General features: G+C 38.7%; 1 protein-coding gene across 1 annotated transcript; it reads right to left on the reverse strand.

The window, feature by feature from the left end:
* Positions 1–415: 415 nt before the first annotated feature.
* socs5b (suppressor of cytokine signaling 5b) lies at positions 416–19665 on the reverse strand. Its single transcript, XM_077236366.1, has 2 exons — positions 19317–19665; positions 416–7187 (listed from the first exon to the last, which is right to left on the reverse strand). The coding sequence occupies exon 2, from the start codon at positions 7171–7173 to the stop codon at positions 5482–5484; it is 1692 nt and encodes a 563-aa protein (XP_077092481.1). The 5' UTR covers positions 7174–7187; positions 19317–19665; the 3' UTR covers positions 416–5481.
* Between the last annotated feature and the right edge of the window lie 283 nt (positions 19666–19948).

Raw genomic sequence — 19948 nt, forward strand, 5'->3', positions numbered from 1 at the left:
TCTGAAGACTTTTAATGATACAATTGCAAAGTGAACAATAGACTAAATGAATAAATAAATTGTCATGTTTACACAAACGCTCGCACACACAAAATAGCACTGTGCAAATGTTGTTGCATTGAATGATGGCAGACACCAGTTTATCACTTTATCATCCAATTTTCAGTTTTTTAATCATCGGTAATGATCATGCTTTCACATTTAGGATGATCATACGCATGTTTCATAAATGAGGCCCCAGAGCTTTACACGTTGGCACTAAAGGAAAGCTGAAAGAATTATGATCTAAACAAAAGGATTAGTAAGTTCAAGATCAATGGCTGCCCTGCCACACTCTGTAGAATAAAGTTCACTTTATAATTTACTTGTATACCTCAACATCAAATAATTATGGGTACATTTGAGGATGTGTGAATTTCTTTTTCTTTTTTTTTTTACTGGCTAGTTTGCAAGCAGGTTCTATACTTGACATGGTCATATGGTCTATGTATGTGCTACAGTGGCTGACATGAATTCCCATGGGGAAAAAGGGCAGAAAGAACATCAGACTCCTCTGTATAGAGAAGCGGTTTCAGAATTATCTACTTGTTAACCATGAAAACAAAGACAAAGCATCCCCAGGCCCTAAGCACAAGACACAGCTCATAGAAGTCTCAAAACAAGACTTCTCACTGTAATCTTTGTTGACTTCTGCAGTCCCTATTTTAAAGGCATTAAACCAGGCCTGAGTTGCTGAGAACACTGTGTTGGATTAGTTTTGTGTGTTATACTTCCCTCATAATACTTTCTCTAAACTATTAACTAAATAACGACTGCGGTTTCAAACACAGCCCCATTCCTCGCAGCACTCAATGGAGCACTGTGTGTTAGCCGCTTGCTAATGCTAACTTTAGCATAGCATTCAGACTAGACAAACAATGTTCTCTCTGCTTTCAGCGCTACATATCCAAGAAAGAGGGTGATGCTGAGGATGTGGTCAGACTGGGAAGGAAGAGGAAAAATTAGAGCAAAAAGTCCCCCTCTTCTCTATTTTCACAGCACCCATCAAGAAACACAGATTGGTCCTTTTTGCAGGTGGTAAATTTAGAGGCTAGCATATTAAATTTAGCCTGTGATTAGTGCCTGTAAGGCAGGGCAGGGTGTAACTCTGCCAGGAGAGACTCACTCACTGTGCAGTGGCATAGAAAGTCCAAAATGACTACATGAGTATGCCAGAGTTTAAAAAAATCCAAAGGATTTGGTGAGGGACAGGCTGTCACTAAGCATTTAGCAGCCCTCAAACCAACACCCTTGAAAATTATGCTTTCTGCCATAAATGCAGCTGTTTACATCATCTGAGCTCATTCCTTAAATCGGAAAAAAACATCACTAATGTCTGCTGAACACCTTCAGCATCGTTGAGCCTTCATGTTTGAAAATTTGTTTGTTTTCGTCGTAGGTTACAGTGTTGTCATCAGAAGATAACACCATGGTACTTTTTCATATACCAAATTACTCCACAGTACTTCAAAGAATACCACAGAATTACCATGGTAAATATCCTAAAAAAAAAAACCATAGCACTACGATAGTACATGTCCAAATGCCATGGCATTACCATGTTACCATATCCTAAAAAAAACATAGCACTACGATAGTACATGTCCAAATGCCATGGCATTACCATGTTACCATATCCTAACAAACGTGAAAAATTGGATTACACATAATAGTTGTCAAATATAATCTTAGTGTTTTTTTGTTGTTTTTTAATAAAAACCTGCTTTAACCAGCCTAAGCAGGTTTTAGCTGGTTTAGGCTGGTATGTCAGCCTGGCAAAGCTGGTCTTCAATTGGTCAATCCGGTCTCCCAGCCTGACCAGAAGAAAAGTGACTAAAACCTGGGAGACCAACTAAAACCAGCAAACCAGCTTAGGCTGGTTTCAGATGGCTTTTCTTCAGTAGGGCAGGCTCGGGAGCAGCTGTGAAACTGCTAGCTGCGGCTAAGTGCTCATATTCTGTCTGTAGATTCATTGAAAGGTATATAATTCTCAAAGCTAAAGTCTTAAAAGCAGATGTCATCATCTGACATGTACCGCTACACAGTTGACATAATATGAGCCTGTATACAGAGCATACAGTGTGCAGGGTGGAAGACATTTTAAGATGGTTGTTTTGAGTATTCATTCAGGTCATTCAAGTGGAAAAATAGAGTGAAAAAAAAAGTTAAAATTAACAAAATGACTTCCTTTCAGCGACAACTGATGCGTGTTCTGAAAGAATTTAATTGCAGTTCAAATAAATGGCTTCCAAATGGGTGCTATACTGCCAGAAAACTGGACACCATAATTAAGCTATTGAGCTCAATATAAATAATCAAGAGGTATGGTGGAAGATTTCTCATTCACAATAACAACCTAGAGATACACACCTTTGGTCACTGATAAGCAAACACCAAAATTCTGCAAAATTGACCAGTTTTACATAATTATGCATGGCTTGAAGTCTGCCTGGAACTTAAAAGTGTACCATTGCAATGCTGAACATCTGATATTAAAGGGGTGGTTGATTGCGATTTCACTTTTTTCATTTTAAATAGTGTGTAATGTTGCTGTTGGTGCATGAACCGGATCTGCAAAGTTGCTGCACTGAAAGTTCAACGTAAGCAGAGTTATCGTCTTTTAAAAATCAGGAAGTTTAATGCCTACAAAAACGGCTCGAATGGGACTACAACGAGATACTTCCCGGGTTTTATACGTAACTAACCCAGTCAACCCTCCCTCCGGAATATGCAAAGTAGGGGGCATGGCCATATTCCTGCTGCTTTGTCGAAGAGGAAGAGTTATAGTGGCAGTGTTGCCAGATGTACGATAATTATCGTATTTGTACGATAATTTTGACCTCTGTACGTTCAATAATGAAAAAAATCCCATAATGTGCGATAATTTCAGAGTTTTCAGTCGTTCGTCCAAACACACATCCTACCGCTTCTCTCTCCGACCCAGAATCATTTCGCAGGCTCACCTGCCTGCACGCAAGCACGTATACACACACACACACACACACAGGCACCACATGGTGTCGCCCGGCCCGCACGTCGACACTACCCCCCCAACCCCCTCCCCCCTGGGGAGGATGGATACATTTTGTAAATGTATTTTCCATGTATACTTTATGACGTATTTTTTCGATTTTATCAAGAACGTAAACCAATGCCAACGCTGTTTGTTTATAGTAGCCAGTTAGTTCGATGCTATTTTGTGTGTGTAAGACAAACGTGTACACATAAAGAAAACGATACTCTGAGTAAACTAAGTTTTGTGAATAGATAAACGGTTGTTCGTTATATCGATAAAACAATAACTTTAAAAAACGGTATTACTCTTTCATTTATTCCGTTTTATTAAATGTTTAATCAGGAGAAAACCGTATCTCAAAAGCTATAAGCAGCAGTAGCATTTTCAAGTAACAGCGTATCGAAATTCTTATATAATAATAGTTGAATAGAAAAGAATAGAATAATAATAATAATAATAATAAAATGTACCATTCAGAAACGTTTTGTAAGAGCCGTGGGGAGGTTCTGCTTGACTCTCTTCATTTCCTCTTTCTGGGTCTGATTCTGGCTCAAACTGATACGGCAGTAGGCTATTGACACTATTTACATTTGACCGGAGCACATGCAGCTTTCGCTTGTAAAGGTAATGGGCGTGAAGTTTCCAGACAACGTGCGCTACGCTGTTTAGCCAATTACCACACACCGGCCCAACTAACCAATCTGAGCCCATTGCCTGTTTCTGAGGGAGTGGTTTCATAGAATCAGGAAGTCAACCGGTCGTTCAAATGACAGAGGAGAAAGCAGCTTACAATAAAGGTGAAATTTATGAAAAATAAGGCTTTTTTAAAAAAAAAACACACACTTAGACATGTTATATTGCACCCCATAAACACAATCACGCAAAGAAAAAAAAAGCAGTAAACCACCCCTTTAAATACGTGCATGAATTTGTTGGCTTTAATTAAAATTGTGTAAAGCCAAGAACATCAAAAGTATAGAGTTTTAAAACTATTTTGTTTACAGTGTTCAGGGAATCTCAATCACTAGTGCACATGACAAGGGAAGCATAGCTGCATGCTTCATAATGAATAAAAGTGCAACAATATCAAGTGAAACCAACCACACTTTATAACAAAACTGGACATCAATCCAACAAACAAAATATATACGTAGTGATGGCATTTGTGTTCCAATAATATCTAAAGGGAAAATAATCTTAGAGGTATCTATACAAGTTTTACAGAGGACTTTCTTGGTCCATTTCTGGCTGTTGCATATAACCATATTAGCTAAAATATAGCTTTGAGCTATATACCATATGCACAGGCAAGGTAAGAGATACTTGACACTAACATAAGCTTCAGGTGACTCGTGCTGGGAAAATGGGGGATAAACTGACATCCTATGAATAAGGTCCATAAAAAAATACAGACAATCAATTGTTTATATGCATGTACTTGAGTCTTTAAGTCATTGTGTGGTACGCAAACAACAACTAAAGTGCCCTATGTAATTTTAGACTGTCAATGATAAAAATTGATTGTTTAAAAAATAATGATGTTGGGATATGACACTACAGGAGGGCCCAGTTTTAAATAATCTGTCCTTTCTATCATATGGCACATGGTGCACTGTGCCTGTGTTCCCCCTCTAGGGCCACTGGGTAAAAGCAAAAGTAGCTTTTTGCATATAGTCGCTCCTTCCTCCTCACGCAATTAATTCTTGCCTTTCACTTCTGTCTGCCTTGATTTTAAAAAATAAAACATGCTTAGTTCTGAAAAGTGCATGTATAACTGTGATTCAGTCCATGTACACAAGACTTAACAAGTGCCGTCTCAGGAAACTTGAAACTTGTACGAGGGTGCTGTAAAGTATCTTGAAGGTATTGCTGATAAATTAGCCATTATTTAGCAAATAGTCATATAGTTAACGTGTCTAGATGTTTAACATTAAGTTTAAGAGAGTAGCAGATATTCAGATATCAAGAGTTCCAAGATTATTTGATGAATATATTTTAATCACTGGACTAAGCTAATATAGATTTCATCCATTTGCCTCACAAATGAGGCTAATTAATGTAACACTCAGTTTTACTGCTCAAAATAGTGTAAAACACAAGAAGATAGAATGCAGGAGGCATGCTAGTGAATATCTACTGGATATAAGCTCATATGAAAAAGAGCAGAGAGAATAAGACCATCTTATTCCCAGCATGCTCAACACTTCAGCACATACTGTAAGCTAGCTTGACAGAATGTACTGCATTGAAACATATGCATGGATTCCACATGTAGTATTTGCAGGAAAGAAACTGCCGGAAGTTCATAACATCCCCTTTTGCCTTGTGTTTAAAGCCAGCAGTATGATTGATAATATGGGACACAGACTCATCTGGCGGTAAAGCTCTTGCCCACACTCCTGGCTCTCTCGGCACCAAACCAGACCTTATTTGACCTTGAATGGTGGCTCTCTCTCTAGCCAGCGCACACGGACTTTCTGTTTGTAGTGATACTCCTTGAGGAAGTCCTGCATGGTTGGAGGCAGTGGCAAGGCACCAATGCCATCGTAGGTGGTGCGTCTGCAGATGGCGGCTCGCGCCAGGTGCTGAAGGCTGAAAGGGAAAGTCCGGTGTAAGGGAGCAGTGAGCAGGGGCTCAAAGAACATACAGGCACTGGGGTCTTTATAGTGCTCAAGCAGGCCTGTTACTGTGGAGGAGTGGAAGACACAGGGGTCATGCGCATCAAAACTAAAGTTGTGATTCCATTGTTCAATGCGTGCATGCAGCGACCGATTGTAGCGTCGAAAACTAACAGAGAACAAGTAGTCCTCCTGGGCAGAGTCACGTAGTAGGAAGGTTCCTTCTGGCCGTCCGTCCAGCAGTGCCTCTGCTTGGTACCGGTCCATCACCCCCCAATAGCAAGGAAGTGCAGTTATGGCCTGTAGGTCAGGAACCAAACAATGGATATAGTCAATCTGTGTGTGGACCTTCCAAGGCCCTGGCTGTCTGGAGCAGTGAGTGTCTCCAGAGGCATGCCTCTGCTTGGGCCTTCGTGTCTGTAAGCAAAGGGTAGTTGAGTCCTCCTCAGAGTCACAGTCAACAGTGTGAGATGGCACTGCCAAACTCGCTGCAACTTGTGCGGCAATTCCCGATAAACCCCCAGAAATGGAGGAGACTGTTCCCAGGCTCCTGCCCTCCACAAGTCCTTCCCCAACAACGGGAGCCATCTTTGGTCCCAGTTTATAGAGGGAAGAGGTCTGTGAAGTTGCCTCCAGTGTATGGATCTGTGCATTTGGAGGGGGATCCACTCCTTCCTCTATGCTAAGTCTACGTCGTTCACGCAGTCTCTCCTCCTCATCCTCAGGGGAAGAATGTGCTGAATCAAATGCATCCAAAAGAGCAGTTGAGGAATGAGGGCTGACTGGTGCTGTATGCTGCTTAATTAAGTGCCACTTGTTGGCCAGATCTGAACCAGGTGGGAAAGGGCATGTTTCAAGCATCAGTTCCGTCAGGTGGATCTTACGTTTGGAGGCCACCTGACCTTTGGCTGACTGAGAGTGGCGTTGCGTGGTGAGAGGAAGGCACAAGCCTACGGTGTCTCGAAGACGCTGCCGCAGAGAACGGGTGCTAAGGCTGCGCCCACTGCTGCCAGCTCCTACAGAATCATTAATCTCTTGGATGGAGCTAACTCCATAACGGCGCTCCCTCCTGGCTGTACTTCCTCTTGAGCGTCCCATTCGCCTGTCAGCCTCAAGTGAACTTTGTGTTTTAGTTGAGCAAGAATGTTTCTTTTTACCTCCCCAGGGAGCATGACGTGAGTAGGAGTCCCTACGCACAAGGGGGCCCCTCCTTGCATCATCGCTCTCTTTGTCAATGGAGATTTCTACTATCTGGGGAATATTTGCCACACAGTTATGGCTTCTGCGTCCTCCAGTAACCAGTGGGAGTGGTGACAAAGTCCGTGAGGGTGTGGAAGACCTAGTTTCATAGGGTTCTGCATGTGCTCCCCTGCCCAAGTCCACCACACAGTGAACACAATCTAAGTCCTGGCTACACAGATTGGACTCTGTGCCATCCTTGTGGAAGAGGGCTTGGCATCTACTCCTGAGGTTACCCCACATCTTGCCCACTTTCTCCATAGATTGGAGACAACCTATCAGGGAAACAAAAAAATAATTAAAATCTTTTCGTTGTTCATACATAAGAGCAGCGACAGTGTGTAAACTACAGACCCCAAAAAAAATATTGAAAAAAATATGTGACATTTTTCTGTGCATTAGATGGGAGATGGTCTATAAAGGTACATTCCTAGGGCACTGAAATGAAAGCATAATACGTTAGAATAGTATTTAAAAATGTAAGCTGGGGTGATCTGATAAGATTGTAGTTTTAACTAAATGGAATGTGATACATATTCGACATAGATAAAACAGCACTAAAACTTATTAAGTGTGTGAGCACAAAGAATGTGTGCATAATGTTATACACAAAGAGCATGTATATAGTGGGTGGTGGCTGGAGTGGTACAGTTAGCACAGAGTTGCCAGGCAGACATGCACTGACACAAGGCCATGGCTATAAATGAACTGAGGGATCTGCTCACAGCTGATCTGCTGGTATGTACTGTATTACTGAGCCAGTCTGGACCTGACCAAGAACTTTCACTGTCATGGTGACAGACAGACAGACAGACAGACAGAGAGAGAGAGAGAGAGAGAGAGAGAGAGAGAGAGAGAGAGAGAGAGAGAGAGAGAGACACACACACACACACACACACACACACACACACACACACACACACACACACACACACACACACACACACACACACACACACACACACACACACACACACACAAGAGAGTGATAAATACAAGGCAGAAGTATGGATAGGGGGAACACTGACAGAGAACATGTAGGCAGACACAACAACGGTCTGTCCGAGAGGCGGTTACTGTTCCCTTTTTGTCAAAGAAAAAGTGATGATCTTGCTTAAAACACTGTGGTTGTACTGCACAAATTATGCTAAATTGAGGACACCGGCAGACCATGCTCAGATCTCCACATTATAAGAGGAGACCAAACGTATCATCTTCACAGAGCAAAATATATGGTCGACTAGTCTAATGCCAAGAGAATACATAAGAAATTAAAATGAAAACTTAATATTTGAACAGACCTTGCAATAGACATAGACCTCAGAGAAACTCCAAAAGAATCTGAAAAGACTGAATACTATGGGACTTCATAATTCTCATATACACACATTATATATATATATATATATATATATATATACACTTATTTTTCCTTATTTATTTAATTATTTGAAAATGAATTTTTTAAATATGTAAAAAACAGACTTATTCTTCGGGTGTCAACGTCTTGATTGTGTAATCTTAGTACAGTATTTTTCTGTTTTACATACATTTAATTTTACATACAGCACACAGTGAAAATAATACAAATATGACATGTAGGACAAAGTGCAGCATAGTATGAAATCAAGGTTTATTGTTTGTCTATTGAGCGTGTCCAGTAACAACAGAGCTCTCCTGTCCGCATTCAAATCACACGGACCGTTATGCACAGCACACACATTTTATTGCAGTCTGCAAATGCACAGTTGCTGGATTCAGCAAGGTTTGTAAAATTAAAGGTTTATTATTATATTCAAAGATTTGTTTAAATGATATAAATGTGTATTTGCTAAATGTCAGCGATAAATGAGAAAGTATTGTAGTGTTTGTCTTTCTATTACTAATACTATAAAATAAACGCTATAAAAAATAAATTTGTATATACCGCCTACTTTGTGTAACAGTTCTATCTAATAACACGTTATAGAAGATGAGGGTGTTCTCAGCGCTGTCAAGATAAAAGTCCCACTTCAACAAATCAGCCAAATGGAAAAACTTATCGGCTAATGCCGATATTTAGAAACAGCCAAATATTGGCCATGGTGATATATTGATTGACCACTAGTATATACTGTGCGTTTCTTTACTAGGGCACACAACTAAAACCACAAAGATGAACAGTGAAAATATACTCCTATCATTTTGCTCTCAGAGCATCATGAGTCATGACAGTACAGCTCCGTCTTAAATGGCGTACTTGATGTGGCCTTGCAGTCTCGTGGCCTTCTTTCTCTCATGCACACGTGAACTCCAAGGGACTGCAGGGTGTCCAGTTTGTCATCTACTTTTTCAGAAGGGTGCTCACAAACTGTGGTCGACCGATAACAGAAACATTTTAATCGATTAAATTAAAAGACAATATTTACTCAGTATTCACCAAAACACTGAAGACAGAAAAATGAACAACCCATAAACAAAGCAATTGGAGTACTACAAGAAACAACAATCAATGATCTCAAATAGAAATCTCAAATTTGGTCAGCATTTGGGACAAGGCCTATGTCAGTTAACTGGCTAAACTTAATATTCCTTATTAGGTTCTGGGACAGAAGTCAGAAGTAGTAACAAACAATATTTAACATGGTGTAAACATTCTGTTCAATCACATTTCAAGTACAGAACTAAAAATTGGTTGGAATATGCAAAAATATCCATGTTATTTTTTTTTTTGATGTACAGCATTTATGACATTGCATTCTTTAAACTAATGCATTACAACTTAATAACTTAACTGCATTACATAAGCTAAATTGCATTACATAAGCTGAATTGCTTTAAGTTAAATCAACCATATATTGATTTCATTATTTAAAATGCCCGCCAAGCATTTTGTATCCTACAAGTCTAAATAGCACTCTCACTGTGCACCGTACAACTGCAAAAGTTCTTAGTTTAAAGTGGATTACAAGAGTCCATCAGATGGCATCAGGTGTTGTTTTCATATTTAAGAGGTGGTGCTGCCCTTTTACTACTGGAAGTAACTTCAAACAATACCACCCTTCCCAGAATTAAGAAGGACCAAACTACCAGGACCAATGCACAAGCAATCACACAGCCTACAAAATCCAATGCATCATCTTCAAAATTATTTTATTCTTCATATAATAATTTCATAAAATACACCAAATCTCTTATATTATCTGTCAACACTCAAAATTAAATCATATTATGGGGAAATTAGTGAATTACTAATGTATCTAAACTGTTTGGTACATGTTAAAGCCTATGTAAAACATGAAAAATATGCCAGTGAAGAGCAGTAGGATGTAGCGGAGAGAGTTATATAAGAGTGAAGAAACACTTACACACTGAGATAGGGCTTTGGACTGAACCCATCTAATGATCCAGCGCAACAAACATCAATTTTCTAAGCAATTGCAACTATCCAGCTTCACTGCAGCAACAATTATAAAGGTTTTATTAAGTGCTCAGAAGTTTATCTTTGGCAAACACACATTAAATCAACAATTTCACACTTACTGTTGCTGACCGCTAGCCAAAAAATAACATTGCACCTGCAGAGTAATGTTCACATAACACTCCAAATACAAGACATGGGCTCTTTTATTTCACACGCTCTGCCCTTTCAGCCTCCAGATACATCTCTAATGAACTGCAATATCAGATTCATCGGCTTTGTCTTTTTCCACGCGAGTTGGCATAATTTTTTCCTTGACTTGCAAATCACTTTCACAAAAAACAAACAGCTCTGGCTTCCAAGAACGAATGCACAAAGAGGATATTCTCTCCAAACATTATTCTTGGGCTGAAAAAAGGTTGAAGAACATTTCTGAGCATGTCTTTATTTACAAACACTACCTGAAAACTTGAAGAGGGATAGTTTGAAAAAAGAAACACTTGACAATTTACCAACCTCATATCATTATGACTAATCTTTGTTATTATTATTTTTTTTCTATGAAACAAAGGTGATATTCATCCGAATGTCCAAGCTTCTGGTTTCCATACAATGAAAGTGAATGCAAATAAATTGTAGTTATGCACAGAAATTTCAGCAACCGAAAATATGCGGCCAGGGCAGCAAAGGGAAAAAAGGGGGGGGTTTCAGCCAAAATAGTCTTGGAAGGACAAAACCATTGACCAAAACACTGATGTTTAATGAGCAATTTTGACACATTTTTGACTGCATCTATTTCATGCACACAATGGGTCTCATTCATGAAACACGAGCAGAACAAATTTTTGTGTAAATCGTGTGTAAAGTGGTTCTGGCGTAAATTTTCAGATTCATTAAAATGTTCGTATTTTCCAAATGTTAGTTTGTACGAAAGAAATCTACACTTGCTCCCAGCCACGCGTAAACAGTGCGCTTAACATCCAAACGTTTTGCTCATTAATAAGGCTGCATTTTAATTAAAAAAGAAAAAAAATTATATATAGTAAATACAAACGTTTTTTCTTTTATTATGAGAGCCAGTAATTATTTCTGGCTCTCATAATAAAATAAATAATAATTATTATTATTATATAATCAAATAATTAATTGCTTTCAATAGGTCTGGGCAAACTAATAGCCCCTTAATTGTTACGGAAATTGTTTCCTATAAAATGGCCAAAATCAGGCATAACAAGAAACATTTACGATGGCTGATATAGCGCTTTTGCTAGATTTGCCAGATAGAGCGCTGCACAAAAGGCGTATTTTCAAGGAAATTACAAATTCTGCATCGGAGATATTTTTCTTTCGCTTTTGAGAAGACATGTTGAAATCCTTCGTTTTGTATCATATGATGCCCATATATAGTTGTTAGTCGGATTTAATGGGCGGGATTTATGGTAATTGAGAATGAGCGTGCACGCGCGTCCCATTTACTATTGTTTGGAATTCATCAACACACACACACATTTCACTATCACATCTGACGGTTACGAAGTATTTGTGAATCAGGAGAAGAGTTTTCGGGAAGGTCTCTATACGCACAAATCCCTCACATATTTACTCTTATATTTATGAATGTTTCATGAATGAGACCATTTGTGAACAAGTTAAACCAGATAAAAATATCAGCAGTGTGGACACACTTAATGCCAAAGCTAAAGTAGCTATATAACATTTGATCAGAAGGCGGCTCGTTGCCAAAGAACTTTACTGAGTTTAAATTTTTCATCTGAGAAGACACCAGCCTGAATAGCACACCATTTTCAAATACCAATTATATTTTCAGTTTCAGTAAAAAAAAAAAAAAATTGGAGATATAAACTGCCATTCACTTTCATTGTACTGACAAAAGTTCAGGCATTCTGCCTAAGGTCTCGTTTGTGTTTCACAGAAGAAACATTTAGATAATAAAAAGGTTGAAATGACATAGGGAGAGAAAATGATAATGCTGAAATGGTATAATTTTTATGTGAACTATTAAAGGTGCTCTAAGCGACGTCGGGTGACATCACTTCTTGTTGACGTTTAAAGTATTGTCAAACAAAACGGAGGCTAGCTAGACCCTCCCTCCTCCTCATCCGCGCACTAACCCCCCAAACCCGACACCCTAATCCTTCTTGTCGGTTATTGGCTGGAACAGTTTGTTATGTTTACGTGGTGCGGGTAAGCCTAGTTTGTTTTTGTTGCCGTTTGTGGAGCCTGGGGTGTCTGCAGAGACCGTGTTTTTTAACAGTGCGTTCAGGGGACAGGCAGCTAGCGGATAGTGAGGACATGTTTGTTGTATGTGACAAAAAATGTTTGGCCTAAAAAACGCGTGACATCGCTTTGAGCACCTTTAAGATAAATGACATTTTATTCTACTGCTTTAAAGGGGTCATGAACTGCATTTATGATGTTCTCTGAGATCCCCTTATAATGTTATCAATATTTTGACGTAAAAAAACATCCTAATTAAGAAGTTATAAGCTATTCTATTTTTTACCCTCTCTATCAAAGATTGCGCGAACGACATATAGACATGTGCCGGTATTCGGTAATGCGATAAATCGCGGTAATGAATATGCACGATATTGTTATCGCGGGGACTTCGAAATACCGTGAAAAATAATAGATCCGAATTTAGATTTTTAGAACGCGCATCAGCTTATTTTCCATCAACCGCTTAAAAAAACAATGCGTATATGCTGCGCAAAACACGTGCGCACTTTGATGTAAACAATCCCCACATCACATGTATAAGCACTGTGTGAATGCAGTGTGCACTCTAGTCTAATGTAAACAATCCTCACATGGAAAAGAAGCACGGCGGAAGGAGGAACGCTGCCGACTATTTATCCCCCGCATGGCTGCCAACTCTCACGCATTCAGCAGCTTGAGACTCACGCAATTGACACTTTCACACGGTCTCGCGCCACACATCCATTTTCTCACGCAGAGAAAAATCGCGGAGCAAAGAGGACACTGACACCGACAGACTAGACAGAGCAGGTTACTTTTGATATGAAAAAAATATCAGCTCTCAGGTTTTATAACGAAATTCAGACAATAAATACTGTTTTGGTGCTTGTAAATGACGTGACAGATCGCGCGCCTCAGTTCAAGTAAACAGATCATCTGTTACTTTTTATTAAAGATACAGTACAACCCACCGAAAGGTACGTACTTTCGATCAATCAGTGTTTTTCAACCACGGAAAGAGGTCAATAACACTGCAGGAGAACAATTGTCACAGAACGTTACATTTACCTCAGGAAAGCCATTTAATGTTAGTTGACTATAAGAAAATAGCTATAGAGAGGAGTATTTTGCTAAATATGTGCACTATATTACATATTTTAATATATGTTTACTTGTCATTATATAATTGTTATTATAATGAAAATTACGGCATATTACATTTTTATATTTATATTATTATTATATTTATATTGTATGCATTATATTTAATTTCTCTCTGTATGTTTACAGCATTATGTGAGATATATTTTTTCTTGAGAAAAAATTAAATGCAGGCTATCTACTGTAGCCTACCTAATATTTATCCAAATGAGTCAATATTGAATCAAGATTGAAATTAAATCCAAGAATTTAATTGAAATCATGAAAATTGTGTTAAGCAATAATACAAACGGTAGCCTCAGTAACTGTACCATGTAAACATTATAACATGTTGTCACTAAAAAATAAAATTAATGTTTTGACAATCACAATTACACATTGTGATGCAAGTTTTTTTTAGATACCCCCAATCCGTCTGTTTCTCTTGTGCAATTAAAATATCGTGATAATACCGTATACCGTGATAAAAGCTCAATCAATTAATCGCAGCATGAAAATTTGATACCGGCACATGCCTAGCGACATACAAGACTTGAAAGTAATTGCCCACTGCTATGCTTGTGTAACAGTTTTGTATATTAAAATAATTTCAGCATCCCCACCATTAAACGTGTGGAATTGTTTTGAAAACTTCTGATGTTGAAAATTATCTCATTACATAGATGAAACATTTGCCAACAATGTAAAACATTTTTGTGTTTTACATATGCTTTATCCTTATAGTTGACACTGACAGGATAACTTTCAGCGTTTCGTGTAAACAACGGACTTTGTTTGTCGCACTGTCGTTCTTATAGGCTTTACCTATGAAGGTGACTTGACCATTCATCATACATCCTTTTCCATAAAGTGAAAAACATGTACATTGTCATTTACAGTGTCATGTTTTAAATAAAATGAAGCGCTTTGTAATGTCTTACTGATGACAAAACAAAAAAATGTCGCTCACTGAAGCTTTTATTCAAGATTACAGCGAGATCAAAACACTAACAAAATAAGCGTTTTCCAACCATGTGTTCTTCCATACTCCGCCATATTAACCCATTAAACGCAGAAGCAAAGGAAAGAACAGCAAATCTCAACTATCATCAGAACTATTGACAGTTTGACTGCAGTGCTTCAGTATAAATACTCAGTACATATCAAATAATCTGTATACAAAACAATAGTGACACATAGTAAAAATACTGTTACTCACACTCGTGTGTTGCAACATTGCTGTCGGATCTAATATAGTCATCACTGCATATTTTTTTTCTTGTTTATTCTTATTTAAAAATGAATCCACAGTAAAATTAAGCGAACAAACGAACAGTGTCTTACTGACGCAATCTGAAACTTTGCCAAAATAAAGTTCATCCACACTTTTTCTTAATGTTAGGATCACAAGGATAGCAATTTAAAGACTGCGTTTTCCCACAACTTGGCACTGGAAAACATCTTGTATTCCTCAGAGGCATCTCTATCGTTTTGTTGCTGGAGTAATCCTGTGTTTGTGCCTGTGTCGTATTTACTTCACTGTAAACCCTAACGCTCAAAATAATTAATGGAGCTGAGTAGGAGAAACTTAAATTAAACTAATTTGCATATTTAGCGCTTTCTTTTTCTTTCAAGTTCACATAACTGATATTATTTTAACAACTGTTTAATTGTTTTGAGTTTTATATGTTTTGAGTTTTATAAAATTATTTCTTTTAATTTAGACAAACTTTAGTTTAACTGAAACTGGGCTGGGATTTCTATTTCCCAGCATGCTTTGCCCATGGCACTCGAAAGGGAGAGTAAATGCTAAAATTAAGTGTAATATAATGGGTTTTGTTTTGTGTGCAAGATTAATGTTAAGTAGGAGATTTGTGTTTTACGTTTAGTAGTTATTAATGTTTTGCTATACTAATTTAGAAGAATTTCTGTTAATGTTGGTTTTAGGAGAGTTGCCATCCTGGTGACAAGTGGTGCATGAGGCTTGGTCTGAGAACAATTATGTTAAAAGCTTTGTATTTCTGCACTCATACGGAACGTGCTATACCCTGCTATTGTTAACAAGTTATCAAATCAGCAGGTTAGCAATTATTGCACTAGCTTGTCATATTAGCTAACTAGGGATATATAAATAAAAATGTTCACTTTAAGGTTACATGAAACTATGAAGTAAAATGTATGAATACAAAATAAAAATCTGCCAGTTCTGCTTAATTACACTTTGACTTTCTTAACTTAAAAATTGAGGCAACTGATCGCCTTAATTATTTTGAGTTTTGCCAACTTATTGTAGAGTACTACATGAAATGCTTAAATTGGTGGGCGGAGCTAAAGAGGCAATGATGTAGAAATAGGTGTTAATTTTCTTCTAAAGAGGAGGTGTTTTGTCACACTATGTCATAATGTGACAAAATACAAACGAGTCGTTTGGGCAGCTTGGTTTCAATAAAAAAACTGTTTTTTGACTAACAAGGAAGTTTTGAATTTTGAAACTTACAAGATATTTTTTACAGTAACAATGACCTCTTAAATGTCAAAAGATCAAGGAGAATTTTGAATGGAGAATTCAATGCATGACCCCTTTACAAACACCACACAGGAAAAACTGTTGTGATGATCTTTCTGCTAATAAATGAGTGCAAAGATACATGATCAGAACAGTTTGATAACCCTCACTTCTGTGACTGTGCATGCCGTTCTAAAGTTCTCTTCAGAAGCCTCTTCTCCAGACCCCTAATTAGACAGTCAAATAGAGACAGTCTGTCTTCTCACAGAAACTATTCTGATCCAACTCTCTCTCGAATGAAAAAACGCAGAAAAGCATGAGTGTTCCCCAAAATTAACAAGGCCAGAGCTCGAAAACATGCCATTATCAGACCAGCAATTAAGGATATGAAACTCCTCTCGTGTAGGTCTCCTGCATAAAGGCACTTCAATTTGTTGGTGTGGGTCATGAATGCATGGTGGGAATGAGTGTTATGAGCTCTGCAGCTCATCTACCCCTACCAGGTGTCCTAATAAGCTGGGCTCTTCTCAGATCAGATATCAAAGGCTACGTTCACACTGTCAGTCCAAATACGATTATGTGCATCTGATTAGAATCTGATCTAAAATGATTGACTGTCTGTCCACATTGTATAGCAACTGTTCAGATCTGATTTGTGTGTCCATGCCGCTCATTTCATTTTCCACAATATCTGCATTAGTTTCTACGGCAATGACGTTGTCTTGCAACGTAGTTGCACAGCAACATGGAGGGGTTTGCATTTGCAATAGAGATGTTGTCTTATTTACAACATGAGAATGTGTAGCTGCTGTGCTGAGTAACTGCATCTTCTGAGGCAGCGGCAGAAACGTGGGAGGCGCCGGGTATGCGTGGCTTTATTCCATGCTGTCGTCTCCGCCGGTATCAAAACATGTCTCCGTTATCATCCGTTGTCATTTTCTGCTCAACCAGCACTTTGCAACAACACAACCTTGTTTCTGCAGCGACTTTCAGCATGTTTCCTATAACATCTGAAGTTTTTTATATGGTGTGAGAAAGTCTCATAAATCATGCGAAATCCGATAAGAGGCGGATGTCCAGAAATGCGATTTAAGTAGGATTTCAAACCACATATGAATGTAGCTCGAAATGGATTTGTAAAAATCGCGTTTCATGTGATTTTTTTTTTGCCGTGCACAATAGCTAAATCGGATCGGATAATCAGATATGCACAAAAATCGGATTTTGACTGATATCCTGAACATAGCCAAAGAAGATGCTAAAGTATTTCAAAGAAGTGACCCAAAAGAAGAATTTATTGATTATATTTCCTAATGCCATTTAGAAAATAAAACCTAATACATGGATGGGTTAAATGTATTGGAATGTGTGGGAAGAGCGTGTCGAGCAAGACTGAGAAAGGGAGGAAATAGGGTGTTAAACTACAGACGTGACAACACACAAAGAAACATTATAATCAAAGAAAATGTAGAACAGAAAATAAATCTATAAGGACCTCACAAAGATATAGCTGAGCTACAGCCAAGTGTTTCACTCTAAAGAGAAAAAACTGAACAGATAACGTTAGACTACGACTGTTAAGGAGCCCCATATTAAACCCGGAAAAGATCCTCTACAAATTTCTCTCAGTTCAACACGCCTATTCTCATGGGGTCCAGATGAGTGGCCTGGCTTTTGGACAACATTAAAGGGCGGAAGTGAGTTCTTTTGAGAGGAGAAAAAAATTAAAAGTAAGTATTTTTCCTTATAGAGTCCTATACATTCTCACCTAACATCTTGAAGGTGGACACGTAATAACTACCCATAACTAGGACTCAAGTGATATCAGTGAGCTACAAACTAGATGCTGCTGAGAATGATAAGAAACTGAACCACCTGACTACTCTGAAGTAGATCGGTCACTAGCTCTTAAAGGGATAGGTCACACAGAAATTAATTCTGTCATTAATTACTCACACTCATGTCATTCCAAACCCGTAAGACTTTCGTTCATCTTCAGAACACAATTGACAAGCTTTTTGATGAAATCTGTGAGCTTTCGGTCCCTCCATAGACAGCTACACAACTACCACTTAGACGCTACAGAAAGTTCATAAAGAGATCGTAAAATTAATCCATACGAATAGAGCAGTTTGGTAAAACATTTTTTTTTTGAAGAGACACGATCGCTTTTATATAATGAACAGATTTCGTGCTTTTATTCACCTAAACATTAATCAACGCAAACATCAGTTGTGGTAAACAGAAGCTCAAACATGTTTGCTTGACACGTGAGAACCAATGAGGTTCACTCTCATGCATTATGCAGCACGTTTGAGCTTCCCAAGAACCAATGAGGTTTGTTCTCGACAATCAAGCAGGTTTGGTTGAAATTCTGTTTATGTTCGCAGATCGATGTTTAAATGTGAATAAAAGCCTAAATTCAATCCGTTCATCATAAAAAAGGGGGGAGTCTCTCCAGAAAATTGACTAAACTGCTCAATCCATATGGATTAGTTTTACAATCTCTTTATGAACTTTTTTGAAGCGACAAAGCGGTAGTTGCATAGCGGTCTATGGAGGCACAGAAAACTCTCAGATTTCATCAAAAAGATATTCATTTGTGTTTCGAAGATGAAAAAAAGATTTGGAACGACATGAGGGGGAGTAGTTAGGCTAATTACAGAATTTTCCTTTTTGGGTGAACTAACCCTTTAAATTTTCGGTGGAGAACAACTGCAAATGTTACACAAAGTATAGTATAGATTGCCCTCATTGCGTAACAAAATAACAGTGTGTAACAGTGCGTTTCTCACTTTATTCAACGCATAAGGATCTATAACACTCCGCATGACGTTGATGAATTAAGTCTCTATTAGAGTATTTTAAGTGGTGCCCAGGTATCGAGTGAATGAGCGGAGCAACGTGGAGGAAGCGAGCGTGGAGGAAGCGAGAGAGAGAGAGAGAGAGAGAGAGAGCGAGAGAGAGAGAGAGAGACGGGATGATGTTGGAATGTTACATTGTAACAGGGGAAACATGCAAAACAGCGGTGACATCACACGCGATCCGTTACATTAAATCGCGCATACAAATAAAGCGTGTTAAAATGCGCAAAGCATTGCAATCCAAACAATGCATAACGCAAATTGGCGTACTTACCTCTTTAATTTGTGAATATTACTTCGCAGCCTTCTTTTGTCTACAAAAGAAGGCTGTTAAAGCTGTTAGACTCGCTACTGTCCCATATAGCCTACGCTCAGCCCTGGCGAATAAAACACGAGTGAAGAAGCAGAAGTGCTCATTCCCGAGGTTTGCTTTTATAAAGCAGGGGAACAAGCGAATCCCGCATCATTCTGGTCGGTTGGAACGGGAGCATAATCCAAGGCCAATCTCCGATCCACTGAGCCCATACTTCTGCTTGACAAGCCGAGCAAACGCGTGAAGAACAGGCCGACAGCGCGAGCTTGCAGGCGAGTTGAGACTGTAGTGTGAGACGCAGCGCGAGAACGCACTTCCGACGGATGGGGGAGTGACGAGCGTGGTGGCCAACCAATGAGAGTGCAGTTCGAGAGAGCGTTGCCTCGGTTGCCACCCTGAAAACGTGGAGACCCGAGATAATGCATGAGTGCCAAGGGATGAATGATTAATGATTATAGTCAATCAGACAAAGTAGCCATCTGTTGCCTTTAACCGCACAGTGTGTGTGTATTGCTTATCAATAAGGAGAGTGATTCATGCCGTCATTAATTCTTAAAAGGAAACGTTGACAATGTCACAAAAAATAATTAATG

Source organism: Siphateles boraxobius, unplaced genomic scaffold (assembly GCF_051911475.1).
Source record: "Siphateles boraxobius isolate OS27281-9 unplaced genomic scaffold, OSU_SipBor_1 20, whole genome shotgun sequence".
NCBI lineage: Eukaryota > Metazoa > Chordata > Actinopteri > Cypriniformes > Leuciscidae > Siphateles > Siphateles boraxobius.

Excerpts from the sequence above, each read along its gene's own strand:
- socs5b (XM_077236366.1), bottom strand. The coding sequence starts at position 7,173 with ATGGAGAAAGTGGGCAAGATGTGGGGTAACCTCAGGAGTAGATGCCAA.